At 45.6% G+C, this 23,744-nt stretch overlaps 1 protein-coding gene across 3 annotated transcripts in view; it reads left to right on the forward strand.

Annotated features, from left to right (window-relative positions):
• Positions 1-23,744, forward strand: part of ERG (ETS transcription factor ERG) — a 684,573-nt gene that overhangs the window by 469,287 nt on the left and 191,542 nt on the right. For 2 of the 3 annotated variants that reach the window (XM_085621257.1, XM_085621256.1), the window contains exon 1: positions 9,119-9,240. The exons of the other annotated variant lie outside the window; for it this stretch is intronic. In XM_085621257.1, the coding sequence (XP_085477383.1) occupies positions 9,223-9,240 (18 nt within the window). In that variant the 5' untranslated portion in view covers positions 9,119-9,222. Of the gene's footprint in view, positions 1-9,118; positions 9,241-23,744 lie in introns of those variants that run through there. 3 annotated transcript variants of the gene reach the window in all.

The raw sequence follows: 23,744 nt of genomic DNA on the forward strand, positions 1-23,744 counted from the left end.
GCTGCTACTGATTTCAGGCACGCAGGCAAAGCCTGAGCTACGGGATCTAATGTACTAGAAAAATAAGCACATGGTTTGTGTGCTCCTGCTTGTTCCTGTGTGAGTACTGACAAGGCAGCACCTTCGCGTTCTGTAACAAAGAGTGTAAACTGTTTTCTGTAACATGGCGTTGCTAAAACGGGTGCTTGACATAAAGCTTTCTTTAAGCTTTCAAAAGCTTGTGTGTGTTCCTGAGTCCAAGGGAGAACAGTCGGTGTGGCTGCCTCCTGTGTTGTTAACTGAATGAGTGGTTTTGCTAGAAATGCGTACTGAGGGATCCACTGCCTGCAATATGACGTGAGGCCTATGAAAGCTCGTACTTCCTTTTGTGTCTTGGGTATTGGCATGTTAGCTATTAACTGAATGCGGTCGGGTGTAAGCTGCCTTCCCTCCTTGGACAGCGAGTGTCCAAGGTAAATAACTCGCTGGACACAGAATTGCAGCTTAGAAGGGGACACCTTGTGCCCCTTTTCGGCTAGGAATTGTAAAACTGTCAGCGAGGCTTTTTCACATTCAGGTTCGCTTCTTGCGGTGATCAGCAGATCATCGACGTATTGAAGCAGAGCGGTGTTAACTGGCATGTGGATACTGTCAAGTTCTCGTTTCAGTGCTTGGCTATAGATGCTGGGGCTTTCTGTAAATCCTTGAGGTGCGCGTGAGAATTTAAAGCTGCGCCCATTTAAACTGAATCCGAACAAATATTGACTTTCCGGATCTATTGGGACGCTGAAAAAGGCATTTTTGAGATCAATTACAGTAAAGAATGTTGCTTCGGAATCAATAGCTGTCAATAATGACGAGATATCTGGGACCACAGGGAATTGTGGCACAATGCATTTGTTTAACTCGCGCAGATCAATAACCAATCGATATACTGGCGGGGCTGTAGGATCTGTTCGTTTAAGAATCGGAATTATCGGTGAATTACATACATTGGAGTCTGTTTCTACAACTACTCCTTGGGCAATTAGCTCGTCAATGATTTGTAGTAAAGCCACTACAGCATCTGGTGGTAACTTGTATTGTCGCATTCGTGGTAGCACCACTCCTGTCTTGAGTGTGACTCGATATGGTGTAATATTCATGCAACCAACATCAGTAGGGCCTTGTGCCCATAGATGTGTAGGTAGAGTCTGTAGTCGGGAATCCATGTCTCTAGACACATAGTGACCTTTAAAATCACGTAAAAACAACCTTACTCCTTCCGGAGAACAACATATTATGGCTCCTAGAGCTTTCAGAGTTTTAATTCCTAACAGATTTTCTGGGCATGATTTAGTAAGCAATAAATCTGTAGTTCGTGTCAAAGGTCCTATCGTAAGTGGAAGAGGCTGTGATACTTCATTAACAATAGGTTTTCCTGAAAAACCAAGGGAGATATTCTGAGAGCCTGAGAGGGGTGCCCCTGGAACTTCACTACGTTTTATAGTTGTTCGACTTGCCCCTGTATCGAGTAAGAATTTTCTATCTTGACCTAATAATTCACTATGTACATAAGGTCCTTCTTGATCTACAGGAATCTCGATAAGGGGTAAGTCAACTTCCCTCTCTAGGCTAGTTCATGCGTAACGCTGATACTCAGGATATTCATACTGTGCAGTCTGATACATTTGTCGTGTTGTGGTCTGTGTGGCAGCAGCAGGCAACGGTGGTGCAGCTGGCACAAACTGTATTGGCTGTTGTGCGGCTGGCATGGCCTGGGCATGCTGCATAGCTCCTTGTTCATTCTGATCCTGTCTGAGTGGCCGTGGTCTTTCTTGTGTTTTACCTATGGCGATATTATGTTTTAAAACTGGACAATCGTGTACGTAATGACCTGGCTTCTTACAATAATTGCATGTCCCTTTTACCGGTCCTGCTGAATCGGAATGTGTCATACCCTTTTTATGTCCTTCAGCTGGTACTGTCTGGGCAACTAGCATTTTCATTTTTGTGTCTTTCATGCGTCTGTGTTCATGTTCCTGTTCCTCTTTAATTCTATTGTGATGGTACTGTAACATTTGTAACATTTGTGTTGGAGTGTTACCTTGCCAGGTACTCTCGAATTTTAATACTCTATTCTTTACCGGGGACAGAGCATTTTCTACTAATTTTGTTACAAACAGATGCGGGTATGATTCGCTACTTGCTTTTATGCCACTATTTATACCAAAACATTTTTCAAATCGGGCATAGTAATCACTAGTGTCTTCATCTTGCTTTTGTTTACAGGCTGAAATTGTACCCCAATCTTCCTTTTTCGTAGTTAATAAACGTGGCAGTACCTGTACTAGCAAACCTGGTAGTGCTTTAGTTTTATCCCCGAGTCCTGCTCCTGCAGTTCGGGCCTTTTCTTCCGCTTCTAACACTGACCATTCTATCTTTTGGTCTCCTATCTCCCACTCTTTTTCCTTGAGTTTCTCATAAATGCCAGTAGGCATCAACACCTTTAATATCGTCATAATGTCGGGATAGGTATACTCTCCCATGAGTAACATGTCTTTAATTTCTCGGTGAAAACCCGCTGGGTCTTTGTCATGACTAGGTACCACTTTCTTCATTTCTAACAGTTCTATTTTTGATATGGGCGTATATACAAATACGCGCCTAAACTCGTCGCCCTCGCCTTTTATTGGGTGTACTTCTCGTAAGGGATTCTGTCTATCCATGTGATACGTTGTTCTTTCCTTGCTGGGCAATGAGGTATGCTCTGAGCATATAAAAAGAATATACTGTTTTCTTGACATTAGAATTTCTTTAATTAATTCAGTACCTGGACCTCTCCATTTATTTGTAAGCAATTCAGTCAGTATGTCAGGTAACGGACCAGGGTCCGAATGCTGACTCCGATATAGTATAATGAGTTGTTGAATCATATAAATCCCAGCCAACCTCTGTTCATCTGGGGTGAGATTCAAAAATGTGCGTACTACTGTATCATCACTATATTTTCCGGGACTGTCCACCCAGTGGACAGCTGCCCTGGCTAAATCTTGTTCATCCATAGAATCGAGAAAATGATAACCCCTTCGTTCTCGGAGTAGTTTGTCAGCAGTTTGGAACGAATGCTCGTTAGACCTTATATTAATTATAGGTATTTGGAAATTCCTGTTATTATCTGGACATATCGGACGTATTGAGTCAATATGACATCTAGTCTGATCCCTATGACAAGATCTTCCTCTACCTACATAGGCTATGGTGTCCAACTGTCCTGCGGGTGGTCCTGACCCTTCTTCCTCGCTTTGTTCGAACTCGTCGGTCTGTAATCTCTCTTCGTGTATCCGTTCTATTTCTTTACGGATCTTTCGGCACATGGCTATTATACAATTTTGCTTATCGTGTCTTCCTTCTGATATATTCTGGCTCCATTTTGTAAGAATATGCATTGCATCCGGGTCTACCCCCGGTCGGTCTTGATTTCTGATCACACAGTTTATGAGGAAACGTAGCAGTTCCCCTTGTATCTCTACTTTCTGGAATTCCATAGCTCTGTTAATACATTCTGGATCTCGCCCTGTTTGAACAAAATGATATATTTTATCTAGATGCGCAGTCATTCCTGGTAACTTCGCTAAATATCCTGCGGCTCGTCTGATACGTAATGATGCCAGGACCATTTCGTCCTCTTTACCGACCACCGGGTCATATCTACAATCTATAAGAAGTTCCTTAAGCGCACGTTCACTTACGAATTTGGGTGTACGTGAATGCGCTGACTCTTGAAAAACAAGTTTATTTATTCTAGGTGGCGTAAAAGTATTGCTAGCACCTCCCGTGGCCCCATCTGGGGCGTCGGGTGTGAAAGGATTCGTCGAACGTGACACAGCAACTATGGGTGTGGACACCACTGTAGAATCGACTGTGGAGACAGATGCGGAAACAGATGTGCTTGCCGAAGCTAGTGTCGGGACTTGCTGTTGCACAGGGACAGATACCTGATCCTGACGTTGAACCCCCCCGCCAGACGGTCCATGTGGTGCGGGGTTAGCATACTCGGGAGCTGCGTCATCTAGATATGAGGAAAGAAAAACATCTTCTGCGGTTCTGGGATGTCCTCTAGGATGTACCTTAATTGGAAATAATGGGGGTGGCAAGTCTTTTGGCATCTCCGGAGCAGCCTTTGGTAACCCTTCGGCTAGAAGAGGATACATACCATTCATAAGGGCATTTCTTTGTCTATCTACTTGTTCCGATTTCACTCGGATACCTTCCTCAATTAATAGATGTTCTTGAACTTTATTTGAACTTTCTTTACTCTTCTCTTCCTGTCTACGTGCTTTTTCTGTACGTCTATGAGATTCTTTACGCCATAACTCAACAGCGTCTTTCTGTGACTGTCTGACTTTTCTCTTCCATAATTCTTCCTCGACTTTCATGATGCACTCTGCATCCCAGGTTCCCGCTGTGGGCCACCTCTGACTTTCCGGCAATCCCTTGGTATAATCTACCCATAAATCAAGAAATAATATGGCATCTAAGCCATGCTTCTGATACATAAAGTGCCCTGGAGTATCCCTAGGAGGAATAGGGACGGCTTCTTCAAGTACCCCTTTCCTAGTAGTGATCTGTCTTAATTTCGAAAAAAGCGGCATATTGACAACTGATCCGATACTTAATTTTGAACACACTTAATACAAAAAGCACACTAATGAACAACCATTCATACCACAATATGCAAGACGTTTAACACATTTAACATTAAAACATTAAACCTTTAACTGAAACAACACTGATGATCGTCTGCATAACTAAATCACCATGCTTAATTCTTGACACTTACTAGATACTTCGGAATACTTGATATACTGCTAAACAGTACAGATACACTGCTAAAACAGTGCAGACCGGATTTGTGTACCCAAACCCGTCTTGACCGGCACAACCCATGTGCACGTCAGAAATGCCTCCCCAGAAATGGTACTCACCGGGTAGCTTCGGAAACGGAAGGCCTCAGTAACTTGAACTTGAACCGGACTGGACTCGACTCGACTCGTCGGGAACTGGGCTAGACTTCGAACTGGTGGGTCTCGATATACCTCGGATCTTGCTCTCTCAGCTAGGCTCTGGTCGGGATACTTCGCACTTCTCACCGCCTCGTCTGGGTGTTGATCGTAGTCTCAGTCGCCCCCGCTTGACCGGAGGGAGATACAGGAAATCCTGCTGGTACGCGTAATTGTCCGTCCAGCTGTGGCAGGAGACCGGGCCTACAACTCACCGCCGGCGCGTGAGATGAGAAAGTGTCCCTGTTCGGGCGCCATCATGTGGTAAATAAAAATTCCTTTACCGGGACTGAATTTGATACATAATCATAATAAAATAGCTCAGTAAAATGAGAGGCAGAATCCGTGATATTAGAGTTTCTGAATGGGCTTTATTCCAATAATCGATTATAATCGGATGCTTCAAGTTCCATCACCACGGGGTTCAGGAAGTGAAGTACATACTTTATTGACAAGAAGTAACTTTTATAGTACATACGTTATAATGAGGCAAATACAGTAGGCGTAATAATTGATAAGGAACTTGACGTGGTACCTGCGTAACCGAAAATGGGTGTTTACAAGGAGTAAAAAGACACATGATTGGTTATGATTTCATGCATAGGTGGATCTATAAGATAATACTTGACATAGATGCGCGCGCAGCAGCATGACGTGTAATTGACGTGTAACTAGGGGGTGAAGGGAACTTGACATTAGCTCTACATGTGGAGACGAAAAGTCTGGGGGTCAGATCAACCTAATCCCAAATCATATCTAACATCCTATGTTTAAAGAACTATGTTATCCATAAAGAAGGACTCTCGGACAGAATCTATTCTATACTGACTGTGCGTGTGTGTACAAGCGTCTAAGTGTCTACACTGAATGCGAGGGGATGGGAATATTCCATGGTGACAGGGCTATGAATTACTTGCATGAGGGCAGAGAAACCGGGCCTTTTGCTTGGTAACTGGAGGAATGTTTACTTAAGCTACTAGGCAGGAATGCATCGGCTGAGGGGGAAGCAGATAATTCGAAGGTGAAATACAGCTCTTGGCAGAGAATAGGCTGATGTCAGGCTTCGTGGGCCGCGCAGAGAATGAGACAGAGTTCATGGTCACAGATGCAGGCTCAGACTGGAGCTTTCAGAGGCAGAAGGCAAAAGGAGTTTGATGACAGAATCAGGGCCTACTTGCCTTGGACTGTAAAATGGCATAAGTGAACCATATAAAGCCGGTGGCCTTTCATATTTAGGAATGGAATATCCGACATATTCATGGCGGAACTGACAGAGGACATGTTGACGGTGGACGCACATATATTTGCGTCTTCATAACTGGAACTGGAGGGAACATACATGTACTTGTGACATGCACATAGAACCGTTGGGGTCCAAGATAGGGGACATAACTGACCAGGAAAATCCACATTTCCACAAATTAACAAAACTAGGTAAGCAAATTGAATTGTAAACACAGCTGCAAGCCCCTAAAACACCTCTGCATATTCCACCACATCAGACTACTGCTGGTCAGTGGTTCACATTAACCAGAATTGTTCGCTCAAGGAAAACAAATTGCAAATTACCGAGCAATTCCTACAAATATGCTGGTTCAGTACACAGGATATCAGTCAATCTGGGTAGGTTGAAGTCAGTTTCTTCACCTTTTTAGGTCTCGCCTGACCCAGCGCATGCGCTGGTCTGGCGAGACTTATTGAGAGGGCTCCAAAAAGTGCTACCAGGCCAGCCTAGAGCCACAGTGCATGCTTTACCGCTATTACTTTCACTTTTGCGGCCGCTTTGCATAGCCAATAGGTCTCGCTTTTGGGACCTTATAAGTATTTAGTTATGCAACTGTTGCATGGCTAAACACTTATAAGGTCCCAAAGGCGAGACCAATTGGCTATGCCAATGCTTGTTTGTAACTGTGATTGAACAGGACTCACTTGCATGTGTTCTCAGGGGTGTAACACAGGCCCCCGCATCCCCCGCGGTGCGGGGGCCCCCAAGCTCCAGGGGGCCCCCTCAGCACAATGCTCCAGCCCGGGACCTCCTGATTGAGCCCCGAGGGGGCCCCTCCACATACCTTGCAGGGGGGCCCCCTCAAGTTTCGTTATGCCACTGTGTGTTCTGTCTAACATGGATTCCCTTCTGCTTTTTAGTGCTTGTGGTTGTAATAGGAGTCTGTTTGAAACGGTGACAGGGAGCATTTGGCAATCACAGACAGACACATAATACCGACGCTTTAAGCTGTACGGGTATAGGGAACCCCCTGTTAATCTATCTCTCTGTCTCGTTATGGGATTGCTAGGCATGATAATTTTCCACATAGCACAAAAGGCTCGAGGTGCCCTTCGTGTATTACACAGAGCTGACAGACTAGGTCTGCAGTTCCATCTCTCCCAAACAAATGTAATATATGAATTGGCGTCAGATTAATGCACTGGGTCATGTGGCAGCAAGAAACTTTGGGCCCAATAAACAAAGGTAAACTGAGACTAAAGTCTAACTTTACAACTTTTGGTATTCACAAACGACATTTACGAGTAGTAAAGTTAGACTTTTGTCTCAGTTAATCTTAAGTTTTGGTCTTAAATTTAACTGAGGCCAAACCTGAGACAAAAGTCTAACTTTACTACTCGTCAATGTCCTTTGTGAATACCGAAAGTCGTAAAGTTAGACTTTCATCTCAGTTTACCTTAGTGAATCGGGCCCTTTGTGTTTCAAGCGTTCATTTAATTTGCCTAAAAACTAATTTGATAACATAATTAATGTATCTCTTACTTTTTTAGGGATCTGAAAGATGAGGCATCCACCCCCACATCAGTGCTCCGACCACCCTATTACAACTAGGGCGATCGAACTGCCATGAGACCGCCACCGCCAGGGAACCGCCGTTCCCTGGTGGTTCCCTGGCAGCATAGAGGCAGCAATATGCTTGGCGGCACTACGGCGGTCCTGACAAGCATATTACGAGATTCCTCTCCTCCACAGATTCCTTGGCAGTTCCTCTCCCATAAAAACCGTGATGTAGAGGAAAAAGGACCCTACAGGGGCCACCTTGTGCCTCTGGGCCCATGGGTGCATGCAGGGGGGGCAAAACAAATGCCCCCCGTGTGCATGCACCCCAGTTCCTGCATGGAATGGACTTTATAGTCCATGGCGTGCAGGAACTTTTTTGGGCGTTTCCGTTGCGGTGCCCATTTTCAGAGGCACTGCCGTGGGACTCAAAAAAAACCTGCCAGACACAAAAAACACTTGTAATCTGGCGGGCGGCCCAACCACGGGCAACTACCTGCTAAAGATTTGTGAACACACAAACGCATCTCGCCATTTTGAAATGCTCACAACTTGCTCCTGCACCATATACTCATACTTAAGATTAGTCTATAGAGGTGTAAAATATTGAGCACAAACTCTTTTGCATGGGGTCAGACGTTCAACCATATGAAGTCAATAAAATGAGAACCATTCAGGGGGGTAACTGTGACCTCACACTGCTTCCCACTCACAACCATGCCCATGCTTTATAAATGGCAGCAAAAACAAACTCAGAATGAAAAAAACAATGTGCACCCACTCTTTATAGCATCATGGAGTTCAACGACTGAGGCAGCAGGCCCCGCATACAAAAATATTATGAATACATTTCCAGGCGCGCTGAGGTCTCTGGCGTCCCTTCCTCGCTTGCTTCATCTAGAATAATGCAATGTCGCTTTGACCACTAGAATGTCAACAGCTTAGGTAACTAGGAAGTCAGGCACGCGAGATCTGTTGTTCCCTCCTCCTTCTGGGGCCCTCGCGGGACAGCGTACCCTGGAACCAAGCAGCAGTTGGCCCGTTGGGTCTTACATCTGTATCCTGCACTGGAAAGGCCAACCCGCTGCTAGCACATCCTATCACACCTGCCCAGGCAGACGTGGGCAATTGACACACACTTTTTTTTTTTGTAACAAAAATTGAAATATCTTCTGGCACGCACCATCAAGAAAAACAACATTGTTTTCAGGCGGCCTTATCTCCCCACTCCCAAATATCCTGTTCCTCGAGCAGCCACAGCCAGGACCAATAGAAACCCCTTCCTGTCTTTTGCTGACTTCATTTCCCAGACTTAGCACAATCTCATCCGCTCCAGAGAACCTTGTCTAACCTGCTCTATGGTCAGCGCGAGGCCAGAATTCTTATTGGTGATTATTGGAGATCGATACCAGCGGGATCATGGCTAGCACCATCAAGGTAAGGTTGGACTTCATGTGTCTTTGTGTTGGTATTCGCTTGGGGTTTGCTTTTGGTGTCGTTGAGGGGTAAGATATGTTGTGGTTGGGCAACACCCTTGCTGCCACAATGGAAGGCAGCACGGTTTCCTCTGCGGTGCCTGTTAAATTTCCTTTTTCCTATTGCAGCCATCCGCAGTGCTTTAAAAACCTGAAACTCCGGGACAACGCGCTCCTTTGCCCCTTTACGCTATAAATTCATGATCGGACCTGTAGACGAGGCTCGGGGCTGAGTGACTCCCATCACTGTTGCAGACTTTGTGATTGATGTGTGCATATGGACCCAAACAGATTTGCTACTGTGTGTTTTTCCTTCCAAGAGGAATTTATCCCTAGTGCATCTTTTTTCAACTTTTTCCACCACAAATGCCACAGCGCGGTATTGAGTGCGGAGTGGCTCGTGGTCTTTTAGCGTCTTTTTCATTTTTTAATGCACACAGATCGCAGATTCGTTTTTTGGTAACCCGTGCTTGGGAGCGTAGCTGGAATTTATTTTGTTCTTGCAAATATCGGAGAATAGATCCGGGTTTCATGCCAATTGCACGATTTAAATTCATGAACAGATTGTGCCACGTGACTGAATTGTTTGACACCTTCTTTATTGTTCAAATTTTGATCTAAAGTCTTCGCAGCGCTACGCTGGGGACGCGCTTGAACAAAGGATGCCCAAAGCCCGTACACAGATCTGCAGCACTTTCTTATCTCAGTGAGAACACTTAGGATGTATCCGTCTGAATCCGTTCTTCGCCCCGTGTCTGATGTGCTGCGTTTACACAGCACTCACCCAACCTTAGTATGCACCGGGAACCGTGAAAGGACCTTTGCAAACTTTCAAGAGATCAGATCAAAAATAGGCTGAGGCAAAAACAGCAGGGATACGCTGGATGAGTAAAACTGATTTACACTGTCCGTTCTACCAGCTCACTGTTCTGTGCACACTACCTGCACCCCCTTCATTCTACCAGCTCACTGTTCTGTGCACACTACCTGCACCCCCTTCGTTCTACCAGCTCACTGTTCTGTGCACACTACCTGCACCCCCTTCATTCTACCAGAGCACTGTTCTGTGCACACTACCTGATCACACCCCATTCATTCTACCAGAACACTGTTCTGTGCACACTACCTGCACCCCCTTCATTCTACCAGAACCCTGTTCTGTGCACACTACCTGCACCCCTTCATTCTACCAGCTCACTGTTCTGTGCACACTACCTGCACCCCCTTCATTCTACCAGCTCACTGTTTTGTGCACACTACCTGCACCCCCTTCATTCTACCAGAACACTGTTCTGTGCACACTACCTGCACTCCCCTTCATTCTACCAGAACACTGTTCTGTGCACACTACCTGAACACCCTTCATTCTACCAGAACACTGTTCTGTGCACACTACCTGCACCCCCTTCATTCTACCAGCTCACTGTTCTGTGCACACTACCTGATCACACTCCATTCATTCTACCAGATCACTGTTCTGTGCACACTACCTGCACCCCCTTCATTCTACCAGCTCACTGTTCTGTGCACACTACCTGCACCCCCTTCATTCTACCAGATCACTGTTCTGTGCACACTCCCTGCACCCCATTCATTCTACCAGAACACTGTTCTGTGCACACTACCTGATCACACCCCATTCATTCTACCAGATCACTGTTCTGTGCACCCTACCTGCACCCCCTTCATTCTACCAGCTCACTGTTCTGTGCACACTACCTGCACCCCCTTCATTCTACCAGCTCACTGTTCTGTGCACACTACCTGCACCCCATTCATTCTACCAGAACACTGTTCTGTGCACACTACCTGCACCCCCTTCATTCTACCAGATCACTGTTCTGTGCACACTACCTGCACCCCATTCATTCTACCAGAACACTGTTCTGTGCACACTACCTGATCACACCCCATTCATTCTACCAGATCACTGTTCTGTGCACCCTACCTGCACCCCCTTCATTCTACCAGCTCACTGTTCTGTGCACACTACCTGCACCCCCTTCATTCTACCAGCTCACTGTTCTGTGCACACTACCTGCACCCCATTCATTCTACCAGAACACTGTTCTGTGCACACTACCTGATCACACCCCCTTCATTCTACCAGCTCACTGTTCTGTGCACACTACCTGCACCCCCTTCATTCTACCAGCTCACTGTTCTGTGCACACTACCTGATCACACCCCATTCATTCTACCAGATCACTGTTCTGTGCACACTACCTGCACCCCCTTCATTCTACCAGCTCACTGTTCTGTGCACACTACCTGCACCCCCTTCATTCTACCAGATCACTGTTCTGTGCACACTACCTGCACCCCATTCATTCTACCAGAACACTGTTCTGTGCACACTACCTGATCACACCCCATTCATTCTACCAGATCACTGTTCTGTGCACCCTACCTGCACCCCCTTCATTCTACCAGCTCACTGTTCTGTGCACACTACCTGCACCCCCTTCATTCTACCAGCTCACTGTTCTGTGCACACTACCTGCACCCCATTCATTCTACCAGAACACTGTTCTGTGCACACTACCTGATCACACCCCATTCATTCTACCAGATCACTGTTCTGTGCACCCTACCTGCACCCCCTTCATTCTACCAGCTCACTGTTCTGTGCACACTACCTGCACCCCCTTCATTCTACCAGCTCACTGTTCTGTGCACACTACCTGCACCCCCTTCATTCTACCAGAGCACTGTTCTGTGCACACTACCTGATCACACCCCATTCATTCTACCAGCTCACTGTTCTGTGCACACTACCTGCACCCCCTTCATTCTACCAGCTCACTGTTCTGTGCACACTACCTGCACCCCCTTCATTCTACCAGCTCACTGTTCTGTGCACACTACCTGCACCCCCTTCATTCTACCAGCTCACTGTTCTGTGCACACTACCTGCACCCCCTTCATTCTACCAGAGCACTGCTCTGTGCACACTACCTGATCACACCCCATTCATTCTACTAGAACACTGCTCTGTGCACACTACCTGATCACACCCCATTCATTCTACTAGAACACTGTTCTGTGCACACTACCTGATCACACCCCATTCATTCTACTAGAACACTGTTCTGTGCACACTACCTGATCACACCCCATTCATTCTACTAGAACACTGTTCTGTGCACACTACCTGCACCCCCTTCATTCTACCAGCTCACTGTTCTGTGCACACTACCTGCACCCCCTTCATTCTACCAGAGCACTGCTCTGTGCACACTACCTGATCACACCCCATTCATTCTACTAGAACACTGCTCTGTGCACACTACCTGATCACACCCCATTCATTCTACTAGAACACTGTTCTGTGCACACTACCTGATCACACCCCATTCATTCTACTAGAACACTGTTCTGTGTACACTATATGCACTCCCCTTCATTCTACCTCTAGACTACCCGAAACTGGACCCTGAATGCTTTCTTCAAGTTCCACTCTCCATAGTTAATTTGCACCGCACCAGACAAGCTGTCATCACATTGTAATGTGCATGCTACCTGCGCATTGCACCATAAATGCTTCCTGTGCATTATACCTCGCACCATGCACACTATGGGGCATATTTAGAGTGCCGTGTGCCGCCGGAGCGTCACTTTTTGTGATGCTCCAGCAGCTCAAACAACAAAGTCATATGTATGAGGTGACGCAAAGCCACTTTGCGTGGCTTTGAATGGCCTCACAGATATGGAGCATGGCAAGGCAGCGCAGATCACTGCGTTGCCGTACTCTGAGCTCGGGACGCGTCCCATAGGCATTGAAGTGGGTGTTCCCATGCAGCACCCATGGATTTTGACCCTTCCCCAGATTTACACGACTATGTAAACCCACGGAAGTGCCAGACCATACACCTCTTGAGGTGAGGCAAAACGAGGAGAAAGAACTTTATTTCTCCTCGCTTATTCCTCTTTCCATGTCAGCTGCGTTCTGCAGCACACATGGAAAGAGGAAAACACCTCTCGGGATTGTTTTTGTGCAGGAAGATGCATCTTCCTGCACAACAACAATCCTGCTTACAGCGCAGGCCCCCTTGCGCCTACGTTAGCCCAGGCTGCTGAAAAGGCGCTAGTGCTGGGGCAGGACAGGAAAGCACCCTATCAGATCCATCCGGGGCATTCACTTTGATGTAGGGCAGAGCAGCGAGGTGACTTTTCCCATCAAATCCCCATCAACTGAACATTTCATCCTGCTTATTACATGGGCGATGCCAGCTGAATCCTCTATGTCACGAATGTTCTTGCAGCAACTTCGACATGTTTTATGCATGTTATCTGAACATTGCCACATACATGCTAATCTAAATTTCCACCCTACTTTACACCTTCCAATGCTACCCTTCAATATCATTAATATTTTGCGGCTCTTGCATAAGTTTGTTTCTGATTTTACTTGTCTGTAATAGAGAGAGGATGTGGCCTAACGGCCAGATCTGTCCACTATGAAGCTGGGGAAACTAGGTCGAAACTCGGCGTCCTCTCAACATCCTGGTATTCTGGACAAATCACTTAATCTCCCATACAAAAAAAAATGGCCTTGTGAAATATAACTCGGGTCGAGTTCGCGCAGGGTAAAACTGCAAGAAAACATAAATGTGTGAACACGTGTTGCTTCATGCCATATTACCGTAGGAATCTTGCGCTACCAAGAAAACGGAGGAAATGTGTTGTGTGGTTATTGCTAAACAGAAGTATGTCAAATGATTTGTTAACGTGCTTTCTTATACGGATATTAGCAAAGCGATCCCAGTACATACTGTGTTAAAAAAAAAAAAAAAAATCATTTTACACTAATTGCTACTTATGATATTGCCTGCGCCATCCTTCGTTGTTTATCAATTTATAAAATTGAGAACGCTGATTAACCCTGTTTATGATAATTATACAGAAAAGAGAGCAAAGGCTGCGACTCAGTTGCTCTATGTTCTGCCCACGCTTAGAATTTACATTTGGGGCAAAAACTGTTTGCTTCATTCCTTTTACACATGTAAAGAAAGTCGTGCAAATGGCACGTCCCATTGTATGGACCAATTTAACAAGAACAGTGCAGTGCAAAGTGAAATTTCTCTGTCACAGAAAAGCGACAGCGATTACGTTGGTTGGCTGGTCCAAATTCCCCTGCAAAGTTGAGCACTTAAGGCCCTAATATCTATAAATAATCATAAAGTATGGGGGGGGGGGGGGGGAGATTTACACCTCCTCCTGAAAACATTTCCAGAAGTAGGCCTGCAAACTGAGCCTCCTGTATAAATGCAATTTTTTTTACACCCCCAAGAATTGTGGAAGTGACCTGTTCATCCTGTAAAGGGACTGTACATTTCCGATCATTTCCAGGGTTTGAAGTAGTCGGAGAGGAGCTTTGGAATGTATACATACATGCATGTTTGTGGGCATTCCCAAACGTCTAAGGTAAACCACTGCGTGAAATGCCCTCTTCCCACCACTTGCGCAGTAATGTTGTGGATAGCAGAGTGGTCATTTAACCTAAAATAGCAAAATAAATTGCAACTGCATGCCATAAGAGTGGGCGACTTAAGTAGGCCAACCAAAATGCATTTTTTCGAGATGATATAATTTTTTGAATTTCAACCATTTACCTACACAATAGTCCTAGTCAATTTGTCAGCAAGACATTTATAACCATGGTGGCATATTTATAAGGGCATTGCGCCACCGGAGCCTCAGCTTTTCCGACACTCCGTGGCAAAATGCCCTGCTCCATATTTACAAAGCGGTGCTAAGCCACTTTGTGTGGCTTAACGCCACTTTGTAAATATCGGCCCATTTCATGTAGGTATCTGCGTGAAAGGGCCGTGCAATGGGTGTCGCTGTGAGTGTTACACCGCAACACCCATTATTGTTTGACGCTCCCCCAGATTTACAAGGATCTGTAAATCTATTGCAGCACCAAAAACGAATGCCACTGAAAGGCAGGTTTTGATTGTCGCAACGAGTAGAAACACTTTTATTTCTCCTGTTTTTTTGCTCTTCCTCTAAGTGTGCTGCATTGTGCAAATAGTTTATATGAGGGAAAGTGTCCCTTCCTGCATGTAAACAATCATCCCTGCAACGCAGGCACCTTTACGGCACAAGGGTATCTGCGTTGGTGCATGGCAGCTTTTTACATGCTGGTGCAAGGGAAAATACAGGGGTTCACTGTATTCTTGTGAATATGACACATCCCTACGTTTTTCAAATGATGCAATGTGGCGCTGCTAAATTGCTTGCAGCGCCGCACACTTCTTTGTGAATATTCCCTAAAGTGTCCCAAGGGCAAAAGGAAAGAGAAAGGCTACCTTCCTCTTTTGCATAGTTTGTTCTGGAATTATTCTAATTTTATTACAACGAAACAGACTTTTAGTAATGTGAAAAGAGAGATGGAAAGCATATTTTGTACCCGCCTTCCTTGTAAAACTTAGAATACATCTTTAATTTTGTCACTGAACTCAAAATATTCATTTTGTTATATAAGTGTTCCCTGAGTAAAACTTTGGGTCATTTAGACCTTGGTGCAAAATTCGGGCCCAGTTACAGAATGAGTTAGTTTTGAGTTTTTACACCCTTTTTTAACTGTGTGCAAAACAATACACAAACTGTATATTTCCCTTTGTTTTGCATTTATTTATTTATTGATTTTTCTGTACTTGAGCTTTCATTTGTGGTTCATGCAAGGAGGAAAACTAGCGACCAAATTTACACCCAGCTGTGATCAGAAAATTGTAAAGATTAGAGGTGTACAACATTGAAAGGTTGCTTTTTTAATTTGTGGACTTTTCAATCTGCGAAGGTCACAAAGGTTTTTTTAAAAAAGGATGGGAGCCACAACTTACCTAATCCCGTCCCCACGAGTTACTTTGCGGCCATAGAAAGCGAGCAGAGGGCGAGTTGGTGAGAGGGTGGATTGATGGAGGAATAGGGCTCCCAGATATAAAGAAATACTATTGGGCTGCTCATTTGGCAGCCATCAATCAATGTACGTACCGGCCCCATGATGATCCTGGGTATAAAATGGACAGGTGGCTCTTACCGGGGGGAACTTATGTCAGGGCACTCTATTCCATGCCCACAAAAGTGCAGCTGACGGGGCCCACGTGGCACTCTGTCCAGGTGTGACAAGAGCCTGGGCTGGACAAAGAAAGTCACGCAGGCCACCCCTCTGTGGGACTCAGAACAACTGGGTACCTTAAGGAAGACAAAAGGCTTTGACAGCTGGGAAATTATAGGACTATCCAGGGTGGGTGACCTATGCAGAAAGGGGGAGGTACTATCCTTTTCGTTTCTACAAAAGAGTATCAACTGGCAAATGCAGAAAGATTTAGATATCTACAGGTGCGACATGCTCTCCAAGCAAAGGGACGCCCCCTGAGACCTCGCCGCTGGAGGATGGACTCCTCAAAGAATTTATGCCTAAAAAAGCAATATCTTTGACCTATCAAGGAGGAGTTGGCCTAACGGCTAGGGCGGTCAACCTCGAATCTCGGGAACTGGGTTCGAGTCTCAGCAATGACACTGAACATCCTGTGATTCTGGGCAAATCACGTAATCTCCCCGTGCCCAACAAAAATGAATGTGTCCTCATGTAATGCAACTGGTGCTATGTAAAGTGCTCTGAAACCCGATTCGGGTCAAGTTTGCGCTATATAAAACTCTTTAAAATAAAACAAATATCAGAAATTGATCTGTCACACACCTGACCCCCTCGCGCTGCTCCATGGGACATGGGAAACTGATCTGCCAGGGCTAGAAGAGGATGATTGGTTGGAGGAATTGGACTCCCCCAAAGAAGTCGCAATTTCTTCCAGGCTTAAACTGGTGCAGCTGAAAATACTTCACAGAATATATTACTCAGGACTAGCGCTGGTCAAGATGGGCTACAGGGTTGATTCTAGCAGTAGGCGACAGTGCGGCCAGGAAGACACATTCATACATATAATTTGGGAGTGCACCCACATCAGTAGGTATTGGACAGAAGGACTCCACTGTATGGAGGAAACTTTGGGATTGAGTTTAGCACCAGAGGCTAAAAGGTGCCTGCTCAATATCTGGAAACCTACGAACCTGAGTAGCAAAGAGGAAACATGGGCTACGTTTGGCCAGATGGTAGCAAAAAGGAATATCGCAAGAATGTGGGGGGCGCAAGAGGCTCCAACAGTAAGCGCATGGAAGAAAGACATGGACTGGTGCATGTTCAGGGAAAATAAATTGCATGTATCCAAGGGATGCCTGAAAAAATGGACACATATGCAGAAATGGGATGCATCTAGAGCGAATATTTGTGCTCCACCCCTTCTTCCTCTCCCTCCCTCCCTTGATGAACCAGAGACTAATGAAGCAATGATATACTGACTGCTTAATGTGTTTAAACAAATGGTGAAAACCCCTCACAGTACAGACTCGGAGAGGCCAGTTCAAGAAGGAGAACTGCACACTTAGGATTCTCTTAATTATGAAAAAGTCTCTAAGTTATTCCTGTTGCTTTTGACAAAGTGCCATACGCTTGTGTGAAATGTTTCCCAAAAACTCCTATGGAAATACATATCTTATGCATGCTTGTGTAGTTTATTCTATCACAACTCATATAATAACATAGCCAGGACAAAGCAACGGCGATACCCATATTACACGCCATGTGGGCAGCGCTACACACATGTTAAGGCCAATGACATCACCCTGGACCAGAGTGACGCCCAATGTACATGCTTCATCACCTTTCTCAGCACGCAAGCACAACAAACCCAAGGGTATATACGGTCAATACCCAAACACCAATCATGCAGACACCACTGTCCCGAGGCAGCCAGGTCCACTCATGTATATTTCCTTGAAAGCATAAAGTTATTCCATTCCAAATAAACCCTTCCATGCTTAGATCATGTTATGGAGCTTCTGACACTGGCATTTAAAATGCAAGGATGCAAATCTTATGCATCTGTGCACACGATACACATGTGATATATAGCATAAATTCAGCAGACTTTATTATAAATATAATTTCTAGAGGGGGAAATGAGATATTGTCAATAGTACATAGATCATACACATGCATGTCATGTCTACAGTAATCTGTAATACTATAGTTGGTTTATGAGAATGATTCATGTCATACATTTGTATGTCAGGTCCATAATAGTCATCTGCAATACTATACATTGCTTGTGCGGATAAATGCATCCATACCTATCCACTGCTTGTGTTCTGTAAGGATGTAAATGCAGACAGTGGTACTGCGGCCTTACAAGTGCACTTCATCACTAGAACAATATGTATTCATGTTTAGAGGGGCTGTAAAACCCTTCTTCTCTGAATATTCTTTGCAAGTTGCTGGCAGCGGTACTGTTTATTATCATCCTTGTCTTTCTTTCCTGACTCTCTCCTCTCTGTCTCTCCATCTAGCGCTTCAAACTCCCCTTTCTCTTCCAGGTTCTCCTTTTCCCTTCCTTCCCTTTCTCTTTGCCTCTCTTACACAGTTATTTTACTCCCCCACCGTTTTCTGTCTAAACCTCCTGTCACTCTCTCTTTCTCCACCTCTTTGTCTGCAAATCTTTCTTGTTCTCACTGCTCACCCCATCCCTTTCCACTTTGCTTCTCATTCTTCTTATTGTTTTTCCACCCCTTAGAGAGTTCAGACACCTCCTAGGGTTATTTACCCAACCTGCAGCGAAAGCTAAGGTCTGTGGCCTCATTCCCAAATAGGGCTGCCACCTGGATTTTTTTTTACCAGCATGAACAGTATTTTATTGCCCTAGCAGGCACAAAAATTTGAAAAATCACATAAAAACTGGTGTTACCCACCCCCCTTATCACTCAGTGGCGTAGCAGAGACACCAGGGGCCGTAATGTCGGCAGGGTAATTGAGCCACCCCCCCCCCCCCCATCCCTGGTTTTGTAGTAAAAACAACCCCTAAATGGGTAAATTAGGCCCCTCACATTAATGGGCCCGGTGCCACTGCACCTGCTGCACTATTGACGGCTATGCCTCTGTTATCCATACGTACTTGAAAAAGCAAATATAAGATGAAAGCCCTTTCAAGTGTGTTCCTCCCTCGCTAGTAATGAGAGTAAACAAAGACAGGACAGTCATGGTACCAAGGAAGCCAGACGAGTTTGTCTTGAGTCCTATTTGAGCACCAGGTCCGCCCTTTGTAGACTCTGAGCAAATGACCGGTATTTTCTCTTGGAAAGGTGGCAGCCCTGTTCCCAAATGTCCGAGAAGATCAACATTACCAATAATCGAATTTTAAGAGAAAATAAACGTGAGAGGATTTTAAAAATATATGTATTGAAAGCACATGTGCATTAACCGCTGGTAGTGTTGAAATGAACGCTGAGGTCTGGAAGTGAAAATAGGCCCCAGCGTTAATGGAACGCAGATGCGCATTGTTTGTGTCTGCTGCCACACGTGTGAATCGTGTTCCTAGAAGTTTCAATGCGCCCCTATCTGAAAAGTGCGCACGCTGACGTCATTGGGACCAGTATTGCTTTTATTGAATTAAACTATCAGTTCAGTTTGTACAAAACTGGTATTTTACACACGTTCACATGGAGAACGGCTCCGCCCCAGTGTGCCGTCTCACACTACCTAGTGTTTTCGTGCCCTATTTACAACGGTGTGGAAGAAATGGGGAATAACGGGGGCGAATATGTGGTGCTGTTGTTCTGCCCTTGTACGTTTCACATGTGTTTACGTTTTGCATGGGCACTTACCACCAGCTAAAGGCTCGTGTGAGGTATCTGGGCTGAAAGAGTGCAGTTTGGACAGGGCTCCTAGTCAGAGCCAGTCAGCACTGGAGGAAACATCTGGTAACATAACGCGTTAGCATTTTCAATTAACTGCCCATTAAAATGCGAATAGGTGAGATAGTCGCCATTGTAGTGTACCATTCGCAGTCTTACTTTTATCCATAACGTTTGCTGTTTCATCTCTACCAAGAGTGACTTATTTTTGGAAAAGTCACAAAGATCTCAAAAAGTTATGTTAACAATTCACTCTAAAGTGTAACATTGAGTCCACAGGATGTAAAATACCCATACATGCCAAAAAGTGATAGTTGTGACTAGTCGCAGTGACGCGCACGATATAACCGGCCCAGGGATGTGTTCACCAGCCAACACACTCATCCGTTTTACACTGTGAATCCAACGCTCCAGAGAAGAGAACCCACCCCAAAACATATTAAAAGCCTGTTTTGTAAGTGCCCTTACCTTTGAAAATGCGTGAACACTTGTGAAGGCAACTTTAAAGGAAAAAGGAAAGAAAAATGATGCAACAACAAAACACATACCTACATTGTATTATCATTAGAGCAAGCTATTTCCAACAAACTCTTAAATGTGATTTGTTTTTATTCTAGAAAGACATAGTACAAAGAAGTGGGAAAAGTCAACTGATGACCATGACTGGACTGAAAAAAGACATTAAAAAAATGCAGTGATACTATTATTATATATATAACAAAAAATCTAAACATGTAGAGGAAATGAAAGGTTCCAACAAACATGTTACTTAAATAACCCATTCAAAAACGTAATCAACAATTGCCTGGAGGTGGGAGTCGGTGTCCGTAGTCATGCCATTGGTCAAATGCCCCAAACATACACATATGGATTATGCATAGTGGACAGCCATAAATCATTGACTATACCCATAATAAGTGACAGTCGTGGAACCAGCACATAGTGCTGTTTGTGGTATACAGAGTGCTGTTTAGTGTAATAGAGCAGCAGCACACATACACCACTGCTGTAATACTAACTGCACATGCAGCAGTCCTGCACACTTTGCATGAATGGCAATAACTTGCTTGGCCTGGGGCATAATCCATCCAGAACAGGTATATCTTGAAATATCCAAACCCAGTTCCCACATATTCACAGGTATCTCCTCAGAGGGTCCTCGTGCACGCCATGAAAGAGTTGAGGGTGTCATATCCGCAGAACTCTCTGCAGTGTAGCTGAAAGTAAATGTGATGAAGACCTGTTCACCAGGGGCTAGTTTGACAGACCATGCAGCACATAATCTGTAGGTCGACACTGAACAGCTATTTGTTCAGCGATGACCTCCTGGGCAAGGTCACTGCTGGAAATGGCCCTTTTTAGGGTGCCTTCCCTCGACTTGTTGCTTTTGTCCCTTCTGGTTTTCCACTGATCTACATGCTAGCCTTAGGACTTTGAGCGCTTTTGAACCTGCCATTCAGTGCCAAAGCACTGTGCTTGTTATATACATACTGGTGATTGGTGTAAACATGATTGGTGGATTTAAGTTAGCTGTAAGTCCCTTGTCTAGCGGTAAGATATATACCTAGGGCATGTAATTCAAATGCTCCTCCGTGGACCTGCAGCACTAGTTGTGCCACCCACGGAGGTAGCTCTTTATGTACCGGTTACTGTTACTCGGCTTGGCATTTAAAAAGCTACTTGTCAAGGTTCTGAATGTCTCTTGCTACATTGGAGTACTCTCTGGGGGCAGGGTGCAGTGTCGGGAAGAGGGAAGAGGTAGGGCATGTGCACGGGTGCACTACGTGCACTGGTAGTGGCACTGGATGGTGTGTTCGGTACAGTAGGGTCACCTTCTCGCATTGGATTGACATGAGGGATCGGTGGAAAGGCTATTGAGCTGTATTTCCTATGTGTAGAAGAGTAGCAGTATAGTGTTTGATATTGATGAGTTACTAATAGCAAATACTGTCCGGTGGTGTGAGTGGATTGGACATTACTAATGTGGAAATCCCTTTTTGGAAAAGTGGGCATTAGGAAGTTTGTGGCTCTGTGTGCCTGCCAGCCTGTCTCCAATCCACATCTGGATGCCTGGGTACAGCTACATCTGTGCATTCCTGATAAATGGCCATAAACTGAGGGCTCAAGTGAAACTGCATACCTCTGACTCTGAGGGACCTTCTTGGGACGGATACGTGGGAGTGGAATTGGCACCTGCATTCCAAGTGGCCGCGTCTTGGCCCCATTAAAGATATTGATCAAGCCTCCTGGTGTAGGATGGCAGACAGGACAAAATTTAGAGAGGGACCGTGCATTTCAAAGGTGGCCTTTTGAGCTGATCTCATCTTCAAAGGACATTGTGTGTACAATTACTGGAGCTCTGCCCTCAGGAGTTAGAGACGCTTTTGGGATTGAAACCTTACTACGCTGGTTTTACGCTGGGTCACTGGCAAGAGTAACTATTTGGGCAGGAGGGAATGCAACTGGATTATCCACAGACTTGTGGTGGCCTGGGGCTTGTTGTGTTCCAGGAAGGGAACTATCACACAGGAAGTTGCTGGCCTGCAGCTAATTGCCAACTGCCATGGCCCCCATTCCTAAGCTCTCTCCAAGGGCCAGTTGGCTGGCCTCATGTCCATGAGATCCCAGGGACAGAAAGGATCTCTTCATTTCCACAAGATTTTAAGGACAGCACAGGGTGCAGCGGAAATGGGTCGAAGTGATCGTCTGTTGAGTCAAGGACCGCCCTGATGTACTCCGTAATCACACAGTGCAGAGGAGTGTGCTCATAAAGATCAGCGGCCCACCTGCGGTTCTGTCATGTCAGGAGTTTGAGGAGTGCGGGGGAAGTTTGCTGAGTCCAAGGGATCTGTGCTTGCAACCAGAAACCTGTGTTAGCTTGCACTCCATTGCGTGTGTTGTCCGAGGCCGTTTGCTGGGTCAGCGGGGCCTGAGCTGACAGCCTAGACTGACTCCAACCTCCAGATTGGGAGGACGACAGGGCCTGACATCACGGCCTCCATCTGAGGCCGCTGGCTCCCTCTCCCCAGACCTACGCCACAATGTACTTGTTTGTGGCGAATATCTGGACTCCAACCTCCAGATTGAGAGGACGACAGGGCCTGACATCACGGCCTCCATCCGAGGCCGGTGGCTCCCTCTCCCCAGACCTACGCCACAATGTACTTGTTTGTGGCGAATATCTGGACTGGACCCGAGGGATCTCGTTGCCCCTTGTGAGCACCCACGGCTGGCTGCCTAGAGCAACTGCAGCTCGCAACTCTGCCGGAGGGGAACTTTTTTTCAGATTGGGATGCATGCCAGCTTCTGGTGTCACAGTTTTTTGCCTATGGGGGGGATAATGATCCTGAACTGGTGAATGATACATGTCTCCAGCTGGAAACAGCGTTTACAACGCTGACATTACCATGCAGGTACATAACAACGCGGTCGTTACAATGATCGTGTTGTTACCATGCATGCCTTTACATCGCAAGATTTTTTCAACGACTTGACTAGGTGGCGTGCAACACCAGGGAATGTGTTGGATTTTACATCCAACACATTCCCTGCTGTTGTGCTTACTGGAGTAGGAATAGTAATTCATACTATTCCTAAATCCAGCGCGCCACCTAGCGCAAGTCGTTGAAACTGCTATGCGCGGTAACAACGTGGTCATTATAACGACCAAGTTGATGCCTACCGCGTGGTAAAAACACGCGTTGTGAAGTGCTA

Source organism: Triturus cristatus, chromosome 8 (assembly GCF_964204655.1).
Source record: "Triturus cristatus chromosome 8, aTriCri1.1, whole genome shotgun sequence".
Taxonomy (NCBI): Eukaryota; Metazoa; Chordata; class Amphibia; order Caudata; family Salamandridae; genus Triturus; species Triturus cristatus.